This window comes from Rhamphochromis longiceps, linkage group LG7, assembly GCF_057381845.1.
Source record: "Rhamphochromis longiceps isolate RC_006_pf linkage group LG7, R_longiceps_female_GT1.1, whole genome shotgun sequence".
In the NCBI taxonomy this organism is placed as follows: Eukaryota; Metazoa; Chordata; class Actinopteri; order Cichliformes; family Cichlidae; genus Rhamphochromis; species Rhamphochromis longiceps.
The window spans coordinates 64,837,901-64,858,150 of NC_140563.1; the positions used below are offsets into that span (position 1 = coordinate 64,837,901).

General features: G+C 40.0%; 1 protein-coding gene across 2 annotated transcripts in view; it reads left to right on the top strand.

The window, feature by feature from the left end:
- Positions 1-20,250, top strand: part of ppfibp2b (PPFIA binding protein 2b) — a 100,155-nt gene that overhangs the window by 19,557 nt on the left and 60,348 nt on the right. For both annotated transcript variants that reach the window (XM_085414828.1, XM_085414826.1), the window contains exons 2-3: positions 11,502-11,606; positions 16,139-16,347. In XM_085414828.1, the coding sequence (XP_085270954.1) occupies positions 11,525-11,606; positions 16,139-16,347 (291 nt within the window). In that variant the 5' untranslated portion in view covers positions 11,502-11,524. The remainder of the gene's footprint in view (positions 1-11,501; positions 11,607-16,138; positions 16,348-20,250) is intronic.

Here is a 20,250-nt window from a genome sequence, read left to right on the forward strand (position 1 = left end):
CTCGGGCAAGTTGTTACACTGACAATTACTACAGTCAGGCAGCTCTGCAGCTGACATTGCAAGAATGTGGAAGTACTCGACACCTTCCTGGTATGTGTATACTGACACAAGAGGGGCCTGTAACCAGAGGTGTGGACTCGAGTCACATGACTTGGACTCGAGTCAGACTCGAGTCATTAATTTTATGACTTTAGACTTGACTTGAAAAAATGTTCTAAGACTTGTGACTTGACTTGGACTTTTACACCAATGACTTGGGACTTGAATTGGACTTGAACCGGTTTACTTGAAAAGACTTGATATTTTACCCCAAATATAAAATTTAACATGCATATTATATAGAGATTGAAAATGTGACGTCATTCACGGGTAGAACCGCAAAGGATTCTGGGAACTCGTGGCAAGAGGTACTAGCGCACGCAGGCTTTCAATTGAAATCAGTTATACAGCGATAAAAAGAAACACAAAAATGTCAAGAAGCTGTTGTATTATTAACTGCAATAGCCGGTCGCATGACAGCCACGGGAAGCCGACGGGTAAAGAGATCGGTTGTTATCGGATTACGTCGTTGAAGAGAAATTGTTCAAGCCATGTTTCCGAAGTAACAAAGACGCGACGGGTGGCCTGGATTGCAGCCATTCAAAGATCAAATATAACGTCCCAGAACACTCCAGCTCACAGGTTAGTCTGCTCCAAGCATTTACACGAAGGTCAGTGTTTTTTAGTAGTTAATACGTCATTTTCATAACATAATTAGTGATATAGGTTACAAGCAAGTCTGGCGCTGAACAGAAATTGTCGCGCTATGCTCCTTTGTTTATTGTGCATAAATAGTGAATTGTCTTGACACAATATTGCGTTTCGCTTCTGTTATTATGGTACATTGACAAAAACATATACTTTTATTCACAGGATAAAACAGGTTTTTTGTATCACTAATTGCCCAGTACGATTACAGCATACAATATTATTGTCACTGCTACATTTCTGTGATGCTACCAGAAATTATTTCCACTACTAATTAATTACCGTTGAGCTCAAAGGTCCTATTAATAAACTGTTAAGGAATGTGTATTTATGATGACGATTTGTGAGACTGGTAAACTTATGATACGTACGATGGTCTTTCGTTCTACACGGTGCATTTCAAGGTCCTGCACCCATCCGTCGGTAAACTGTACCTGGGCTTGTTGCAGTGACCTGAAGTTACTAAACTTCATGAGTGTATGCACTCACTCCAAGAACCGTGTAATTATAAATATGCATATAAATATGCTACGATGAGATAGCTGACTTCATCTAACTAGCAAATGTTGTCCAGGCTACGTTGGTGACACAGTTTTTTTTAATGTGTATGATATTTTTGTCATGCGATTTTAAAGCCGGTCCTACAACCGCATCCAAGAATAACATGCAGCTTATCTCAGAACTGTCGGTGAAAATTATTATTGGAGCTAGGTTTAATTGAGCTGCATTTTAAAGAGGTGCAATTTCACAATTTGTGTATATTTTCTAAGTTCACTATTTTGTCATGTGTTGAGAAAAACACAGATTTTAAAATTACATGGTCTAATATTTACATTTAGCATAACTGCAACATTATTTTTTCGTTTGTTTTTTTTTAAAGACTCGAAAGGACTTGAAATTCAAAGTTTCAGACTTGAGACTCGACTCGGACTTGCCTGACATTACTTGAGACTTGACTTGAGACTTGAGGATAAAGACTTGAGACTTACTTGAGACTTGCAAAACAATGACTTGGTCCCACTTCTGCCTGTAACCTCTCCTTGAGGCTGCTGCTACAAGTTTAACTATGTACAGTCAAAGTCGATAGGCTTATTCATCTTGGAAGAAATTATTTTTTATGGTATTCCAAGAATGTCAAATGACTGATCAGGCTTTTTGAAATTAGCAATCTAAATAAACGATTTTATTGTAAAGGTTTACTGTTATCTATCAGCATTAACATTAACTGCATTATATACTCTAACCGTTTTATTATAACACAGTTGTCAGAACTTGGAGTCAACATGCACTCATCATAGGCATGAATGTCATGGTAGTTTTGGTCTTGAAATTATTTCTTTGAACTGTTACACATGAATACATCTTTAATGACTTTAAAAAACTAGAGTTGGGTGAACAAGTTTGAATTTATTTTAGATTTTCTCTAAGGCTCAAAAGTATAATATATATATTATATATACTTAATTGTGCTAACTGTTCTACAGTGTCTTTGAACTTGACAAGATGAACGCCTATAAGCTCCTCTTTAAGAATGATGGTTGACAACAGCTGGTAATTTCTCTTTGCTGACATAAAAAGCCACCAAAGTGAGTGTTGTCAAAAAGCACTCATTGCATTGACCAATACTCAGAAAATGGGGAAAGTCCAAGGAACTCCGTGAAGATAGGTAGGAGAGTTGTAGATTTACAAAAGCTAGGAAGGTCTCAACTGAGATTTCCAGGAATTTCTATTCATCTGCTATTCATCTTACTTTTCCAAAGTCTCAAAGAAAACCCAAACTGCCCCCCAACATGAGAGAAAATTGGTTAGGATGTCGAGGAACAACCCAGGAACCAACAGGAATCAAGCCTGCCATGACCTGGAAACTGCTGGCACACCAGCGTCACTGTCGACAGTGAAGCAAGTTTTATATCGCCATGAGCGTCCATGCTTAGGCTGCTGCACCCGCGATCCGGGTCTGGATAAGCGGAAGAAGATTTTTATAGTGAAAGAAAACAAAGACTGGGCAGTTTGGCCATAATGACAACAGGTGTGTTTGGTGGAGTAAAGGTGAGGCTTTCAAACCAAAGAACATTGTACCGGCTCTCAGTCCTATTGACAATTTGTGGACTATTATTAAAAGCTGGGTTGGTGCCAGGAAACCAACCCATTTAAATGAACTCTACTAATTCTGCCAAGACGAGTGATCAAATCCAGCCAGCCAGAATTATGCCAGAAGCTTGTTGATGGACAACGAAAGCTCTTGGTTCTCAGTGAGTTTTTCATTTTCACTCTGCCATGTTGAACTGCAGCTGCAATGGTAGTTCATCCTCTGCTCGGAAGATCCGCTTGGACCTGGGCCGCTCTAACCAGACCCAGCAGCATTTTGAAAGCTGGATTGTTTGCACTATACACAGACTACATATTGAAACAAGGACAATTGGTGCTAACTGCTCTCTAATACCACTTAGCAAATTTAATGTTTGCAGCAGAGAAACATAACAATTAATTTAGGAAAGCCTGTGTGCAATACAAGGAGAAGCACTCAAGTAGTGTCAAAAACAGTGCCACGGATAGAATTCATATCTCTGGAAAACATTTGATATGATATGACTCCTCTGACTCATTTACTCTTCCTGTGACTCTTGTCAGTGGCAGCTCAGGCATGGAGTTATTATTCACGCACCGGATTGGGAAAGATTTGGACCCGTTTAAAAAAGAAATGTAGGAAAATCCATGTTGTTGATGTGTTTTTTCTAAATGGAAAATACACATGTATATCCTACTGTGAGTAGTAGTGCCTACTTAAAGGGAAAAATCAGCTCTGCAGTTATAAAACATCCTCTCATGGATCTAGGCGATGTCCTCTAAAGAGAAAAAGGACACATTTCATTAGAGGACACCAGGTCAGTCTGCCTGTACACAGTAATAACAGCATGATGGTTACAATGAATGCGTTGTGACAGTGTAAAAGAAGCCTAGTTAACAAATAAGTACTAATTTGTTACAGCTCCAGTTTACCTGCCCTTTTATTTACCTTTTATGACTTGCATAGATTGTCCTCACTTCATGTAAATAACACGAAGCTTATGAAAAACAGACTGGAAATAGATTTGAAGTGATGTTTGGATATTCCCATTGCTGTTTGCTGCCCTCATGATTATCATTGACTGGAAGTCATGTGTTGTTTTGTGTTATGGTTCATTACCCTCACTCTGAGGACAAATAGATTACAGTAGAAATGAGAGCAGAAGTCAACTGGACTGATGGAGTATAACACAGTTGCAGGAAAAAAGAATCAGATGATCCGCAGAGAGCTGAAAACAGAGCCACGTTTCACTGAGAGACCTGAACGAAGCAGAACCAACTTGAATCAAAAGCACTTCAGCAGAACTAAATAGGACAAAAAAGAGCTGAGCAGTTCAACACGGAGCAGTGCGGCGCTGCGAGTCACATTAAACTATATATTCTTGGCCATCCAGCAGCAACGCATCAGCCACGGTTCACGGATCACACCCACAGTCACACACTAGAAAAGATAATCTAACCCGTGTTCAAGCCCACAGACTTAGCTTTGAGAAGATGCTTTTTATAGCTTTTCTCTCTGTATGTGTCTGTGTGTGACGCTGGTGGTGAGCCTGAGGAGACAATAGCCCACTTACAGAGACATAATCTTCCTTAAAAAAAGAAAGAAAGTTAGACTTCTTGCTGTTTTGACAAAGCAGAAACTCAACCATAGGGCCATGGAGGCTGAGGTGCTGGAGAGCAAAGCTATCTCAGAAGGCACAGTGTCACTGTAGGAGTTCAGTTTTGTCCAAGAGCACTTTCCTCTACATCAAGTATATGTGAATCTTGACTACGATGCAAATCAGTACAGTTAGTGGAAGTGTTCATGTCTTGCTCCAAAGCTAGCGCTTTACCCCATGTCCCGCCAGGACCTGAATGTGTCAGATATTTGCATTTGTAATTTTACCAGTAAATTTCCACAAACGTATGTGTGTCTGTGTCTTAGTAGATATTATCAGTGGACTTTAAACTTATGTTAATTTGTCTTTTTTGTGCTTACAATGGATCAAATGAGTAAGTAAGGTAAATATAAAGCGAGAATGGTCACTTATATTCACTCTAAATCAAAGAATGTTTGTAAAATTTGCTTACGAATAGAAAAAAAAGCACTTGAATGAATGTGTGTGATTAATTGAATGAGGCAGGTAGTAAAAGGTAGTCACTTTGAGTTTTCAATTGGATTGAGAAAGTATCAATCATTTGTGTAAGTTGGAAATGAAGGTTTTTAATTCATGCTGCGGATGGGTCGATCGATGATGGTCAGAGTGAGTCGCGCTAGCTTATAAACAAAACCATTTTTTTTTAAAGTTTGTTATCTAATGAATGCATTAAGTCTGCCTTGACTGTGTCCTCCCCACACAGAGACATATTTTAGAGATATAAAATTTTAATGAGTAAGCAGCACTAGAGCCCTAAAGCAGAATGAAAGAAGAAGCAAGCAGATGTTAAGAATTCCTACTGTGAGCTAATACCCATTGCATTGCTGTTCACTAACTACAGTAGGCTGTATGTGAAGTAGGCTCTGCACTTTCTTTCTCATCATGCTGGAAGTGGAAAATAAACTTCCTCCTGTTGTGTTTTTGTGTTTGAATCATACAGTCTGCATTATGGAGGGTGGATTTCATCATGAACACTGTGCCCCCTCTTTCCCAGCAGTGGTGGTATTGGCCTTTGACAGTTGGCAGAGTGATGGGGGATGACAGGAGCCCAGGGTTGGATCATGTAGTCTAGCATGTAATGACTATATAGGGAACTACTGAGTCAGATGCTGAGACCAAAAAAATGCTGCAAACACTTATTATTATATTAGGTAACTGTTGGTTACAGCTGGTTCTGCTGCCCCCTTGTGGCAGAAAATCAAGTACTGCAGCTTTAAGTGTCAGAAACTGCAGTTCCTCTAATAGCCACTTGAGTCTGGCTCCAAAAGGGAGTCATTCCCCATAGATTTTGTTTCAATGCCTGACTTTATATATGGAATTAACACGTCTGCTGCCTACAAAACTGTGATTTCCATATATTTCATTTCCTCAGGCGAGTCAGAGACTGTGGTGGGACACGCATGTTGGGAACAAACCTGCATGATCTAAATTTTGCTTGTGCATTTTTTCTGTTCTCAAACATTTCAGCACACACATAGTTACTGAGGCCTTTTGAGATTTGCTGTAGTGGGGAAAAAGAAAGGTCGTGCCATTTAAATGGCCGTTTCCATTGTCAGGTAAAGTTTTCAGTGCCAGTTTAGAGGCACTAAAAACTAAAATACTCCCATGACAGTTTGGACCAGGTCTGATAAGATTTCATTTTCTGTTAACCTCATGTTTGAGTAACGGCTAGTCTGAGTTTTCTCTGCTGACTTTGCTTTTTTTGATTTCTCGCCAAAGACTGAAACATTCGGCCAACCAACACAGAGTTACACCATTAGATGTTTTTATTCTTTTGCTTCTTTGTTTGATGCTGGACTTCATCCTATTTTCCTCATAATTACTTTGTTTCGACATTTTCCTCTGTGCACTTTCTCTGTTTGCTTTTACTTTATTCTTGTAAGCAACACTTGATTTATTTGCTTGCTGTACTCTGGATATGTGGTTGAACACATGAACACACATAGACGTACTAATCTAGCTACCCTTTCTGTTTATCTTCACAGTCTTTACCTCCTGACTTTCATATGCAGTGTCTCTTTCATACAAGCTTTGGCAGTGTTGTTCAGTTGCACAGAGCATGAAGGTGACGAGGGGGGAGCGGGTGCGATGGCATATAACAGTAGACAAACTCCCTGGTTTTCAATGAAGTGAACGGAACAGAGGCAGACATGACACACTCGTGGATCAAATGCATGCTTTGTTTTGAAGCCCTCGTTGGCCGAGTCAACAATTTCAACACCTGAATCTCGTCCGGCGCCAGAAGATTCTGTTTTATTTCTTTGAAGGGTTTTTAAATCAAAGCACTTTGGATTTTTTTTTCAGTCTGAAATGGGAAGTGTTTGGTTCTCAAACCTGCAGCAAGCATATAGAGTCGCTTTGTGAGACAAATGTGCTTGGATTGCAGCGTGCTGGATTTGAGGATATTTAGATAGCAGTTTATCCCCACTTGCAGCAGGCTGCAGGGCAGTAGGTATTTCTAAATGGTGTGAATGCAAGAGGTGGCTATGCAGAGAGGTGCTGACCAGTCGTGCATTGTTGTTCGGAAGCTGTTCTGTCAACATGGAAACCTGGTGAAACTGGAGCAGTGGCTACAAAGCAAGTTTACCCACTTTTCCTTATCTTTCCCTGACATCAGAAATCAGGCTAGGCGGTCACAAGAAGGTGGTTATCAACTCTTCAGTATAACCCAGGATTTCCAAATCTAACTGTGAGCACATTCACAAAAGAGGCAGTATTGGCATCACATGACCAGCTGAGAGCACGGACAGGTCTACTTACAGCAGTATAGACTATAAAATTCAAAAAATACAAAGGAGTTAAGCATGTAATACATACTAAAAGCGACACAGTGTTCATCTTTCCATAAAGTTTTGTAAACTGAATAAAAGTGACATGCTTTCTTATGCCAAAAGAAAATGACCACTGACCGGATGTGTAAGAACCATAAACCTTCTCTCTGTCTGCACACAAAGGTCCAAAGCAGCTTCCAGGAATGTCAGCTCTGCTTTCTGTTTAGGCTTTGATTTTGTACATGTTCATCTCTTATCTTGAGCATAACTTAAGTGGAGCCTGTTAGTTCTGCACTATAAGTTAACATAACGAGATACCTCAGTAGGATGTGAGTCGCTGAAAACCCAGCGTTAACCCTCACTAAGTCCCAAATCCTGCATCATAGCACAGGCCCCTACTTGCTTAGAGGACAGGTTGTAATGGTCTGAGTAATGAGATGTGTTGGGCTCATCTTACTCATGAAACTGGTACTTGAATTAAGCTGTAAAAGTAGTTTTAAAAAAAATGTGTATTTTTAGCTGTAGACATGAAGTTTCGGATATGTCCCGTCAGCACATGAGGTTAGAGACCGGATTAAATTTGGCCGAGTATCCGCTTTCCTTTTGACTCAGGTGAGAGAGCTGTCAACACTGAGGAGGGTGTAGCTGTAAGAAACAGGTCACATTTATCTCCACGTTTGACAAACATGTTTTTCTGGAGTGCATCTGCGATCGTGGGAAAAGGCGTGTCTGTTTTCTCACATCCATGAATGAGCAAGCCTGTCATGTTCACACACACTACCTAATTGCTCTTTGATTGTTTGACTGTAACAGGCGACTGATGGGATATCAAACACCTTAAATAAGCTCTCCAGTATGTACTTTCTCTTTTTTAATAGCTTCTTTCTGCAAAGTAAGTTTGAAAATTGTCATCTTAGTTAAGGTGCTTTAAGAAAGCAGTGAAAAGATGATAAAAGTGAAAATATATTAATTTTCAGTTAGTGTGAAGCAGTTTCAGTGTGACACATCTCTTTAGCAAGAGCAATCTATCCACTCACACGCAAACTCAGAGGCTCTCACACACACACACACACACACACACACACACACACACACACACACACACACACACACACACACACACACACACACACCCTGACCACTCAACCCTCTCACATAGAAACTTCTCTCCACAGTGGATCTTGTTCTTTACACTTTGTATAGTCAGCTCTGTGGAGATCAGCAATCTCTGTGTATCAGCACCTTTATATGCAGTCTCACTGTAAAACTGTGATTACCTTAGTTTCACACACTGTGGCCCTTTCAAGCTCACACACACACACACACACACACATACAGTGGACACAAAGGCGATGTTGTTCTGTCGAGGTCAACAATGCAGCTGGACAGAGACAGTGTGTCACAGTATCTGAATGGTGCTGTCACCCCCGGCCTGCGCATGCTAATATGGAGTCATTTATAATGAACATAACACTGGGCATTATTTAAACACATGCTTCTTCATCTGTGCACACAAATGCACACTGTAGCTCTGTCCAGTTACCAAAAAGTAATGTTGGGGTAGTCATTTGTAAAAAAGCACGCAGGTTTAAACCATTTAAAAGTCAATTTGTTCCCACAGAATGGCAAAATTATGGAAGCCCTTTTCTGCCACTAAAAAAAAGTATCCATAACTTGAAATTTTGAGTTATTTTCTCAAATTTTGACTTATTATCTCAAAATTTTGAGAAAAGTAACTCGAAATTTCAAGTTAGCATTGCCAGTCAGTATCAATCTGCGGGAATTACGTCATTTCCGTGTTACCCGGAAGCCCTCAGCTACAAATGCTACAGCTAAGCTACCAGTATTACAGCCAGTCACGAATACACAAATTGCTGACTATTTTCAGCGTGGCTTCACAAATTATGAAATCCTTGTGTTATTAGCTGAATCGCATGGCGTTATTATCAGCAAACGTACTCTCGATTTTTGAATGCGCATTCCTCTGCGCCGTATCCTTCTGGATAACAAGAAAATGACGTCATTCATGTAGATTACCGATTGGCAGAGCTAACCCGAAATTTCGAGTTACTTTTCTCAAAACTTTGAGTAAATAAGTCAAAATTTCAAGGACGATAACTTGAAATTTCAAGTTATGGATACTTTTTTTTGTGGCAGAAACGGGCTTCCATATAAAATACTACAAGCACAGTTATATTTACTAATATGACTGTAATAAGTAATAAACACAAGGACCTTTGGATGTTCAGTCATCCTATTATGTTCTCTTAATTACAGTAGGTAAAGTCATTCATTAGTCTTTGTCTCTGCACCTACTCTACCCTGCTGTGTTATTATTATTGTTATATTTTAAATGCTTTCAAAGGCTCCATTAACCCCCGGAGTAGTAGCCGCCTGCAGCGTACTGCAAAGCTCCAGAGGCAGACAGCGGCCAGCTTTGCTGTTTCTTTCTTTCTTTCTTTTTTAACAATCGAAGACTGATTTTGTTCGTGTATTTCATATTTTATTTGACAGTCCTGACAGACAAACTCACACACACAGACACACACACACACACACACACACCCATCACATTACATCATGGGGAATCTTTGGGGAATTCTGATGCTGTCTTACAGAGTAATGACAGCATGTTACTGTAATTCCATTCAGTGTGTTTCATGTTGATTTTCATTGTCACTTGTCATGATGATGTGCCAGTTGGTGCTAATGCAGATGAGCATTAGTGTGCTGTGCAGGGGGGTTTATTCTCCCACGCGTCAGTAGATTACATCACCGTCCTTCCTCTTCGATTTGAACATGATGATGTCTGTTTGTTTGTAAGCTGGCATGACAGCGTGACAGCAGTGTGAGAGCCTTGAAGGAGAGATGACAGAAAAAGGATGAGTGCCAGGCAAAGAAGGGAGGACTGGGAGGGCTGAAAAGCAGGAAACAAGGATGTCAGGAGTCGGAGGGCAGCCGGAGGCGGTGATGATGGATGGAAAGCCATGGCTGTTCTTGTACGGTTGTTCCTAGTTACATGTATGCTGCCTCTGTGCACGTAGTGAGGATTTTTTAAAGAGAGTTTGTGGGTTATATCTGTGTCTGTAAAATAAAACAAAACACAAAACAATGACGTACGCTGTGTCAATGCAAAGACCTCAAAACTCAGCAAAAAGCCTGAGAGAGATTTTTAATCAAATTAAAAGAACATTTAAACATTTATCGGCATTTTTTGGACCCTGGTGGTGACTGATGGTTAATGCAGCTTATTATTTTTATTAGTGCTTTATTTATCCAGGTAAAAAAATCTCATTGAGATTAAAAATCTTACTTCCAAGAGAGACCTGGCATCATGGCAACAAAAGTCACATACCACATAGGTATATAACTTTAGTCCAACGTAACTCTTTGTTGTCCTGTGAGTCACTGTTAGGGACAAAAATTGTTAACCTCAAAAAACCCATTGATGCAATTAAGCTTTTACTAGCGGTGCACCAATATATCGGCCTATTGTTGTTGTTGTTATTGGCCCTGTTGACCGATACTGGCAGAATTTATGGTTATTATTAGTAATATTAGAATCAGAATCCACCATCAATAATCTTCTTCTGCTTATCCGGGGTGGGGTTGTGGGGGCAGCAGCCTAAGCAGAGAAGCCCAGTTTATCCGGGGAAACACCAAGGCGTTCCCAAGCCATCCGAGAGATTATCAGAATACTTAATCCGTAAGGAAATTATGTGGTTACAGTTGCTCCAAGACAATAAGAACAGTTACAGACTGAACTAAATTAAGGAATTCAATATATTACAACATTATAAAATATAAGGAATAGCTCTAATATATACAACAGCTCAATTTTAAATATCCAGAATATTATATAGATTAAATATATATGATAGATCTTTTACTCTAAACTGTAAAACTTTGTTATTTTCATATTAGTTGCCAAATACTAAAATCCATCCATTTTCAACTGGTGAAATGTAAGAAAAATCATGGGAACAGCTATAACTACTTTCAAACAGACCAGTTTTTAAAAAAAATAAAGATTTGTTTTCTTAGCACAAAAAGAATCAGATTTAGTCTTCTTTTGTATCTCCATATGAATATGCATAACCTTTGGGTAAGTAAAACCCTCCCTGTCTCTAGGAGTGGTGCAGCACTGGTCTCTATGTTTTGGTTTGGGGAACCACTCGCTACTCCAGAAATCCACAAATATATATTTTTTTCTGTCAAAGTCTTGAGTACGTTGTACAGCAAGTTGCTACTTAACTTATTTTTTTTATTTCTTCTGTAGAACATCAGAACACCTGAGATCTGATGCTACCTGCCATCACCATGGAAACAGAGGCCAGTCACATGCTCGAGGCGGCACTGGAGCAGATGGACGACATCATTGCAGGTAAAGGCTAGAAAGCAACAGGTGTAAACTTTGAGTTAGTGTTTAGAGGTGAGTGGAAGTCTCAGCATGTCATGAACCAGTATCTGCACACAGGTTGGCTTCTCCAGCACCGTGTGCTACAAATAAGCATCATCTGGTCTGTATTAATGCTGTAACACTGCTCCGTACTGCTGTTGTAATTTGGGCAATTAGTGATTGTTACTGAGAACTAAAGTGGAAACTTTGTGCATCAGCCACAGCAACATAATAAAAAAAATGTGTTTGCCGGCACCAGAAGCGTCCAGAACGTAAGTGGTATATTTGTTGCTACTCATAGACTGTATGTTAAAGATGGACTGAACCACTATGATGTCACGCACTCTGGTTCATTTTTACCATTCCGACGTAAAAGGCTGATGAGGTATTGCTGGGTGGGTGAGGTGGGCACCCAAGTTTGTGAAAGTGATAACTCGGGAATGAAGCAACGCAGGAGTTTTAAAATGATACCGTAGGCATATCTGCTAAACATCTTGGATGAGTCTCAGTGACCTCGACCACAAGGTCAGAGGTCAAATTTTCTGAAAATCTCTGAAAATCTTAGAAATGCTATAACTTAAGAACAATGCGATAAAGACTTTTTAAATTGATACGATAGGCGTGTCTACTAGGAGGCTGACAGGTAGCACTGTCCGTGGCCTGTATTTTAAAGCCTTGGCCTGAGCTTCTTGTTCATTGCTATCTGAAACCAGGAGTCAGCATGCTCATGCATTAGTGGCTTATCAGGCAGAAAATAGGCCTGCTCTGAAGCATGCAATGCTTTATCCTCGTTCTGAACATTGATGGGGAACATAATTTACAAAGTCAAAAGTATTTTTGGAGTAGTTACTGAAGTCACATATCAAGGAAACCTGAGGGTGGTTTCCCCTTATCCGTCTATACAGCTGGAAGTCTGTGTTTTTGCAGCCAGAGTCGCTGCCCTTGTCTAATCCATCTGATTCATATACCTTCAGGCTTGTCGATTCATTTGTCAGTACTGGGTTTTCCCTGCACCCAAAATTGATCAGAACCCAGTAAGGAAGCAGACATGAGAGCTGAGTCATTTGTGGCAACTGTATCAATAAAATCTTGTCAATATCCATCCCCAGTCATAGGTGTATGTGTGACAATGCATTTGTATTTATTTTTTTACAGTAGAGCTGCAGGAAATGATTATGTACAATATTGATAAAGCTTCAACTTATGACAAGCAAACACATTGTCAAGCACATTATGTAACCTATAAGGTCAAAGGTCAAAAGGGCTACATGAGTGCAGATTGTTTACCATTCTTCATCCGTAAAATATAACTTACTAGAGCTAAAAATGATATAGTTCAGTGTTTGGGTTTGCTTTGAGTTCAGCTCATACCTTTTTTTTGTGATCCATAAGTTAAAATTTTGGCCTATTATCTTAAACTTTTGACTTGCTAACCCCAAATTTCAAGCTAATTTCTCAATTTTGAGTTATTTTCTCAAAAGGTTGAGTTAATAAGATAACATTTTGAGATATTAACCCCATGTAACAGTGTAAAATTTCTGAACACAGCAGGTTAATAAATGGCAGGCTTGCAATGGTGAGACTGCCTCGTTTTCTGTGTTTGTACAGTATAACAAAGTTTGTTGCAGGCAGCTCAGCCTTGGACAGAAAAGATTAGACTGACAGTGGGGTAAATGTTTAATGTGATCGAGCAGCATGATGTGGGAAAACACATCAGTTCAGTCACAAGGTTAGGGAGAGAAGGACCGACGCGGAGGATTTCCTGTGAATCCGTCAGAATCAGAAATGTTTTGGTCACTAATGAAAGTAAAATTTTGGTAAATGGTAAACTATTAGTAGTTACTTTACTATCTCTTGTGGTGACTGATGAAACTGTTTTGATAGTGAGTTAATCATTTTTTGTAATTTTCTCATTTGCTGGATATCTGTGGAAACTTCAATCAATCAAGTAATTTTTAAAAATAACACTGTCAGTTATTCCCAGTTTTGTTAGTCGAGGCAGTTCATCAATTGAGAAAATAATCAGCAGATGAAATAAAATTGCAGTTGTATTCTCACAGTTGCCCTGCGACTTATTTTCACACAGACAAGTGGAGAAAAGAGGCTTTACTGCTATCATTGTTGTAATTGTTGTTACTATTTGCCATCAATGTGCTGATCTCACCCAGGCCTTTGAGCTTGCTGTTCCGGCTCTCACTGACCACAAATAGAAAGACATTAAAAATGCCATTAGCGATAGCATCAGCCAGTCGCTAACGAGGAAATTAGAGCCACTTATCAGGAATTTAGATATGTCGGTCATATTGCATTCCATGATCAAGACAGCTTTTTCTGTGCTTTTGGGGTCGAAAAGCTTCTTGCGGTAATACTTGTGAAAGCACTCTGCTGGTTAACGATTTTGGTGTTGGTGTTGTTTTTGATCTGTTTGCAGGCAGAGGAGCAGCTGCAAACCTTTATCACAGCTACCTTTTAATAAGTTGTCTATATGCTGCCAGTCCTGGGATGTAGATGTTATCAGACGCAGACGGGTCACAGAGTAAAGGCTGTTAATGGTGCAGAAATAAATTATTAGGACTACCTCTGAAATTAAAATGCTTTACAGTTGTAATCAGTTACATACACATTTACTAATACAAGGCCTTGACAGTGTACTAAGTAGCGGGCAACTTGAACTTGCCATTGCATCACAATTTGCATGCTTTGCTTACCTGACATTCAATTCAATTCAATTCAGTTTTATTTATATAGCGCCAAATCACAACAAAAGTCGCCTCAAGGCGCTTCATATATACAGAGAAAAACCCAACAATCATATGACCCCCTATGAGCAAGCACTTTGGCGACAGTGGGAAGGAAAAACTCCCTTTTAACAGGAAGAAACCTCCAACAGAACCAGGCTCAGGGAGGGGCGGGGCCATCTGCTGCGACCGGTTGGGGTGAGAGAAGGAAGACAGGATAGAAGACATGCTGTGGAAGAGAGACCCAAACAAAACACGCATGAAAAGGCTCTAATGCCTGTGTCTCAATTTCGCGGCCCGCATAATGACGTGACGAAATATTTTTAAAAATTATTATTCAAAATAATTATTCAATATGAAGGCAATAGGTAGAGTGTAAGCATGTAAACATAATAATAACCACTGCACCCTGAAGTGAAGAGTGCCTGACGAGCCCAGCTGTAAGTAAGCTATTAAGACTCGACTGTACGCTGTGTTCGTGTTTTCCTCCGAAACAACAAGTTCTGTTGGAGCAGCCTTTCAATGCCTCTCTCTGTCCCTCGCTAGCAAAGTCGACCCAGGCGACAAAGTAAAGCTAGTTTTGGGCGACGAGCCCGACACGAACCCGACGTATTAGCCAGAGGTCCCTTTACTACGGTTCGGAGCCGCGGACCTGTTTTATATACGAGATCGCTGCAAAAAGTGCAGCCTTACCTAATGTCCACCTACTGTTACTCATTTTATATTAAGATTTAAACATCTAGTTGGTATTGGTATGGTGACTATCCTTCAGTAATAGTAATAAATCACACAGCAAAAGCATGATAATATATTAAGTAATCCAAAGTATTCAGAATGCGTTACTCTCATTGAGTAACGTAACGGAATACGTTACAAAATACATTTTGGGGCATGTATTCTGTAATCTGTAGTGGGATACATTTTGTAAGTAACCTTCTCAACACTGATTATAACAGCCATATCTCCAGGGTATAGTTATAAATGACAAAACAGAACAAATTATAGCCCAGAAGCACAACTTTAACAAAATAAAAGCAACAGGAGACACATTAAAAACACTGTCTCCAAAATAAAACAGGAATCGGCTACAAGTGAGACATGAGACCGTGGACAGGGCAACACAGGAAGCACAGGGAACAGACACAATGAAGGATATCAGATTAACTCAACACAGGAAGCTAAACCTTTCAAACTCTCTATAAAATCCAAAGACCATGACAAATAATAAAAAAAAACAACAACTTTTGTTTGATAAAGCTTTTGTTTTTCTCGTTTTTTTCCTTATAGTGCAGATAAAATAATTCACTTTAAGAATTCTCAGCATTTCAGCTGAAATGTCAGCGATGATCTTTCAGAAACATCGCACATTAGAAGCAGTTCTGACATAGATACCAGCTCAGTGGTGCTTGAGCATCCTAGATTTTCTCTCTGCTTATTTTATTTCAAATAAAGTAAGCCCACAGATGTGTAGCTTAAACTCAGCCTCTTCATGATAAATGGACGCAGGTTGTTTCTGTTGCGTGCTCTTTTGTTAATTTTGGGCTCTGTTTGCTGTCTGAAGCCTCTGCAATGTGTGGCTGTTGTTTTAGAGCCACGATTGCTTAAGTGCATCCAGATGTTTGTTAGCTTGGGCCATACAGTGCAGGGAAATGATCCAGGTGACACATGGACGGTTTGGAGGCCATGTATTAGAAAGATGTATGGCTCTGATTAAAGTTTGACTTCCTTAGTAATATTAATGTCCTCTAATCCTCTCCTCCTCCATCACTCACACACCAGGTTCAAAAGCAGCAGCGATGGAGTTCTCTAACAGCATGTATGACCTGGGTTCCCCCGTCAGTGCTGGACCGCTGCAGGTCCTTCAGTTAGCTGAGGACCTCAAACTTTCCTTGGAGCTTCGACCCAGCCAGGAGGAGCGAAACAGCCTCCGAGCACAGCTGCCTGCAGAGACCGCACAGGCTCTTGTAGACTGGCTGCAGAGTGGAGCTGTGAGTACACCGTGTGATTCATTTTGATGTTATCCGTCATTTCAGTGTTGATCGTCTTCTACAAGCAGTGTTTATGCACAAAATTGTGACATCAAATGGAAATGTGACTTTTCCTTTGTCTGTATTTGAGTTTGTATCAGAGGATTTCAGTGTGATGGATCGGCTTTGACTCTTTATGCCATTGTTTGCCCCGTGTTTAGTCTCTGCAGCTGAAAATGAGCATCATTCCAGACTGGAGAGTCTGCACAGCTCATTTTGTTATTCTCGCCTTCTAAGTGTGAGAATTCCTGTGTTCTTGTTCCTGTAAAGCATTTTTATATATTTGTTTCTTCTACTTGAATTTTCAGGCCCTTTATGTTTGTTAGTGCATGAACGAGGCTGAAAGGCATTTTACATGCACCAAGTCTCGATGCAGCCTTTCCACTTATTAGTGCGGTTATTTAACAGTCTTGGATGTGTATACAGATTCTTCCATGAAAAATCAACAACTGACTGTTTTTTTTAATAGACTGATAAAAATGTTCATGCCTTTATTAAATACTTGTTAAATATTTAATGTGCAAAGAAACCATATTCTGTGGGGGTTTCAGCGTTGACTCACATGTTTGTGGTGATTTCTTCTGATGTTTGCAGGGGAAACCTGAGCCTAACAAAGGCATGAACTTATTAGTACATCTTTGTGTACATGTTCAATATCTCAGGTTTTCTGACATACTCGAATTACATCTCACACTTAGAAACTCAAGTCATTTTAGCAAGATGACAAGCAAGCAAACACTCCCTTGCTTTCGTGCTGAGGTAACAATTATTGTGTAGCACATACTCGATATTTAATTTACTTGCAATGATTTAAAGTGCTGGACATTTTCTCCCAAATTATTATCAGCTAGTTGAAAAGTCAGCTCGACAACTGGATTACAGTTCAGTCTGAAGTATGACCGGGTCAAATACCTGTGAGCTTAATGCATTTGATATTATTTTCTGTATGAAATTAAATTAGGCTGTGGCTATGTGATGGCAAAATGACTTCTGACTTGTTGTCGCTTAAAATCCCACAGCCAGGGCTGACAGAGCCACAGTCTTAAAGCTGACGTTAGTTCATAAATTGGACACGGTATTTGTTAAATTAATTTTTATTTGTGTACAGAAACTCCAGTTAAGCGCTGAACAGTGGTCTTAATGTTTCTGATATAACATTTTCATTATGTTATATTCTATTTTTCTTAAGCATATAGTGATGTGAGTTTTTTAACCTTTCCTGACAATCCTGGTGACTTATTTCCTCTTCAGGAGAACCAGGGGAAAAAAATCAGACTAATAACTCATCAAAAACGCAGGAAAGAGTCAAAATTAAACGCAGGTCAATGGACAAGGTTCACAGATGTCTGTACAAATACTGCATGCAATGCTGCTTACATGGAATTTTGCATAATTCATTGCATTCACACATTGTCAGACTCGCAGTGCTAGCTCCAGCAGCCTTCTTTTCTTGCAGGTTAACTTTTTCACTCGTGCAGAATGCGGTTGCACACTTGATACAGACTACATACAGCAGGGAGGAATCACTCATGTTTGTACAGATGACTCTCCACCTGGAGTGCTACCATCTACCGGCTTTGGTTAGTGGCAGGTGGTTGTTTAACATCATAGATCCAACAGCTAACTGGTGCTGTTCATTAATAAATTAGGAGCTGTTGGTTACATTCACCCACGTTCTGAAAGGGGGACCCTGAATGTGTGTACTACAGCTGTTGTGATATTTCAGGCTGGATGTAGCGATGAACAGACAGACTGCCATCCGTAGAGCTGGAGCGCTATCAAAGCTGAAAACACACTATTACACGCTTTGTGAGATCTGTTTCGTCTCTCTCAGTAAACCGGGAGTTCATTGAGCTGTTCATTTTAAATTTGCAGTGAGACTCTCGCCATCCTAAGAGATTACACAGATGGGTTAGAAATTTGCACTGTATGCTGAGTGTACATGTCTCTGTGGAGACAAGTTATGTTTACTTGCACTCAGAGCAGGGTAGACTGGCTGGAGATGCAAAAGTAATAGCAGCCGATTTTTTGTTTGTTTTTTTTAGAGGAGGATAGCATCTGAAAAATGAAATCAGACATGCAAAATGTTAACAAAAAGAACCAGATGTTTTGTTTTTTGTTGAAGCCTCTCTTACAGGGTGAATATTTATTTTTGTAGCAAGTAGATCGGAATGCATAAGTAAAGAAAAGCTGGATTCATCTGTTCGGTCAGCAGTGATTAGTGCAGGAGTGCTGGTTCAGGATCACAAACAGACTGCTTTCATTAGTGCTTTTTGAAAGTCATTCGGATTCAATCCAAATCCAACGCATGTTTCTTTAATCTGCATATTGTGCGGAGGGTGCTGTAGCATATGCTAGTAAAGACGAGGCTGCCTGCGTCTCAGAACTAACGGAAACAAGATGTTCAGCTTTGAAGTTGAGTATGATCATATTCAGTGATTTGACAGTGAGGGAACTCACATGCAAGTATTGCATTATCTAGTGTTTTCACAGCATGGGGACAGTTGCCTTGGGGTCAGAGGGGTCAGCCAAAAGGTCAGGAGAGGAGGAAGAGGAGAGGAATTTGGCTGCTGTGCTACAGAATAGTTATTCTCTGCTGCACAAGCTCAGCATGTCTCTGTGAGGATGAGCTCAGGGCTCATTTGGTCTCTGTCCCAGTCCGACACCACGTTTCATCTATTCCTGCTTTCTTTCTTGCTCGCTTCTTTTCCTTTTTTGGTTTCCTGCTTGTTGTCGTGCTTTTCCTACAAAGTCATACTTGAGCTAATTTGGCATTGACAGCTAGACATATACAGTGTGCCAAAGACAGGACGATACAGCTAAAGTTACCCTCCTGATGTCTGACTATAGCTTTGATACATCATCTGAAGTTTGGTTATATATCAGTGAAACATGTTATCAGGGTGTGTTTTGCTCCACATATATTAATGAAAGCGTTCCTTTTCTTTTTTACTGTTTACACTAAAATACGTTTCACATCATGGGTTACCTCTCAGCATGTTTCATCTTTATTAACCCTTTCATGGATTTCATCAAAAGGAGGAAATAAGCGGAGAGATTTAGGACAAGTTCCATTAGGTTCTCCTCAGAGACATCATTACATCTCCATTATTATCAACTTCCTGTGCAGCTTTCCCTCCCTCACACCCTGTCTCTGTCCTGTGTGGCCTCTCAGCCTGTCCAATATCTCTGTTTATTGTTTACTCTTTGCTATTTTACCCCCTCTCCCTCTTACTTTTCCTTCATCCATTCTTTTTCCCTGTAAAGCTACTGTTCTTGCTCACTGATACTTTGCATTTATGGACACATTCCATTTAGTTTTTAATGCAAGCTTGTTTGTAAATGAGGTAGTTTCTATTTAGGCACTCAAATGTCTGTCGAGAGGATTGGATTGCTCAGGGCTGCTGCTGTAAGGTAGGTCTAACTGCTCCAATACATTATAGCAAATGTGGTACGGTTTGATGTTTGAAACCTTGCAGCTCAGGCGGATCTTTTGGTATTTTGTGAAAAATGTAGTTTTTTGACTTTCCTGCTTTTGTCATTTATGTGAGGTTTTTTTCTTCTTCTCTTGCCGAGTTTTGTCCTGCAGCAGTGCAAAGTTTTACCCACAGTTATTGAGATGGAAAGTAGATCTTGGAAAGCAGCGTTTTGAACTCCTACTTTGTTTCAACAGCAGATGTCTCACATGTTGCACTCAATCACTGACCAAGCCTCCCTCCACCCCTCCATTCCTCCCTTCCTCCCTCTTGCCTTCTTTGTTTCTTCCTCTCTTTGATTCACTGCTGCTTTCCTCCACAGTGCTGTCCCACTTTTCAGTCCAAGTTCAGTGTGATGTGCACAGTGTTGTACGTGACACTTTTGTCT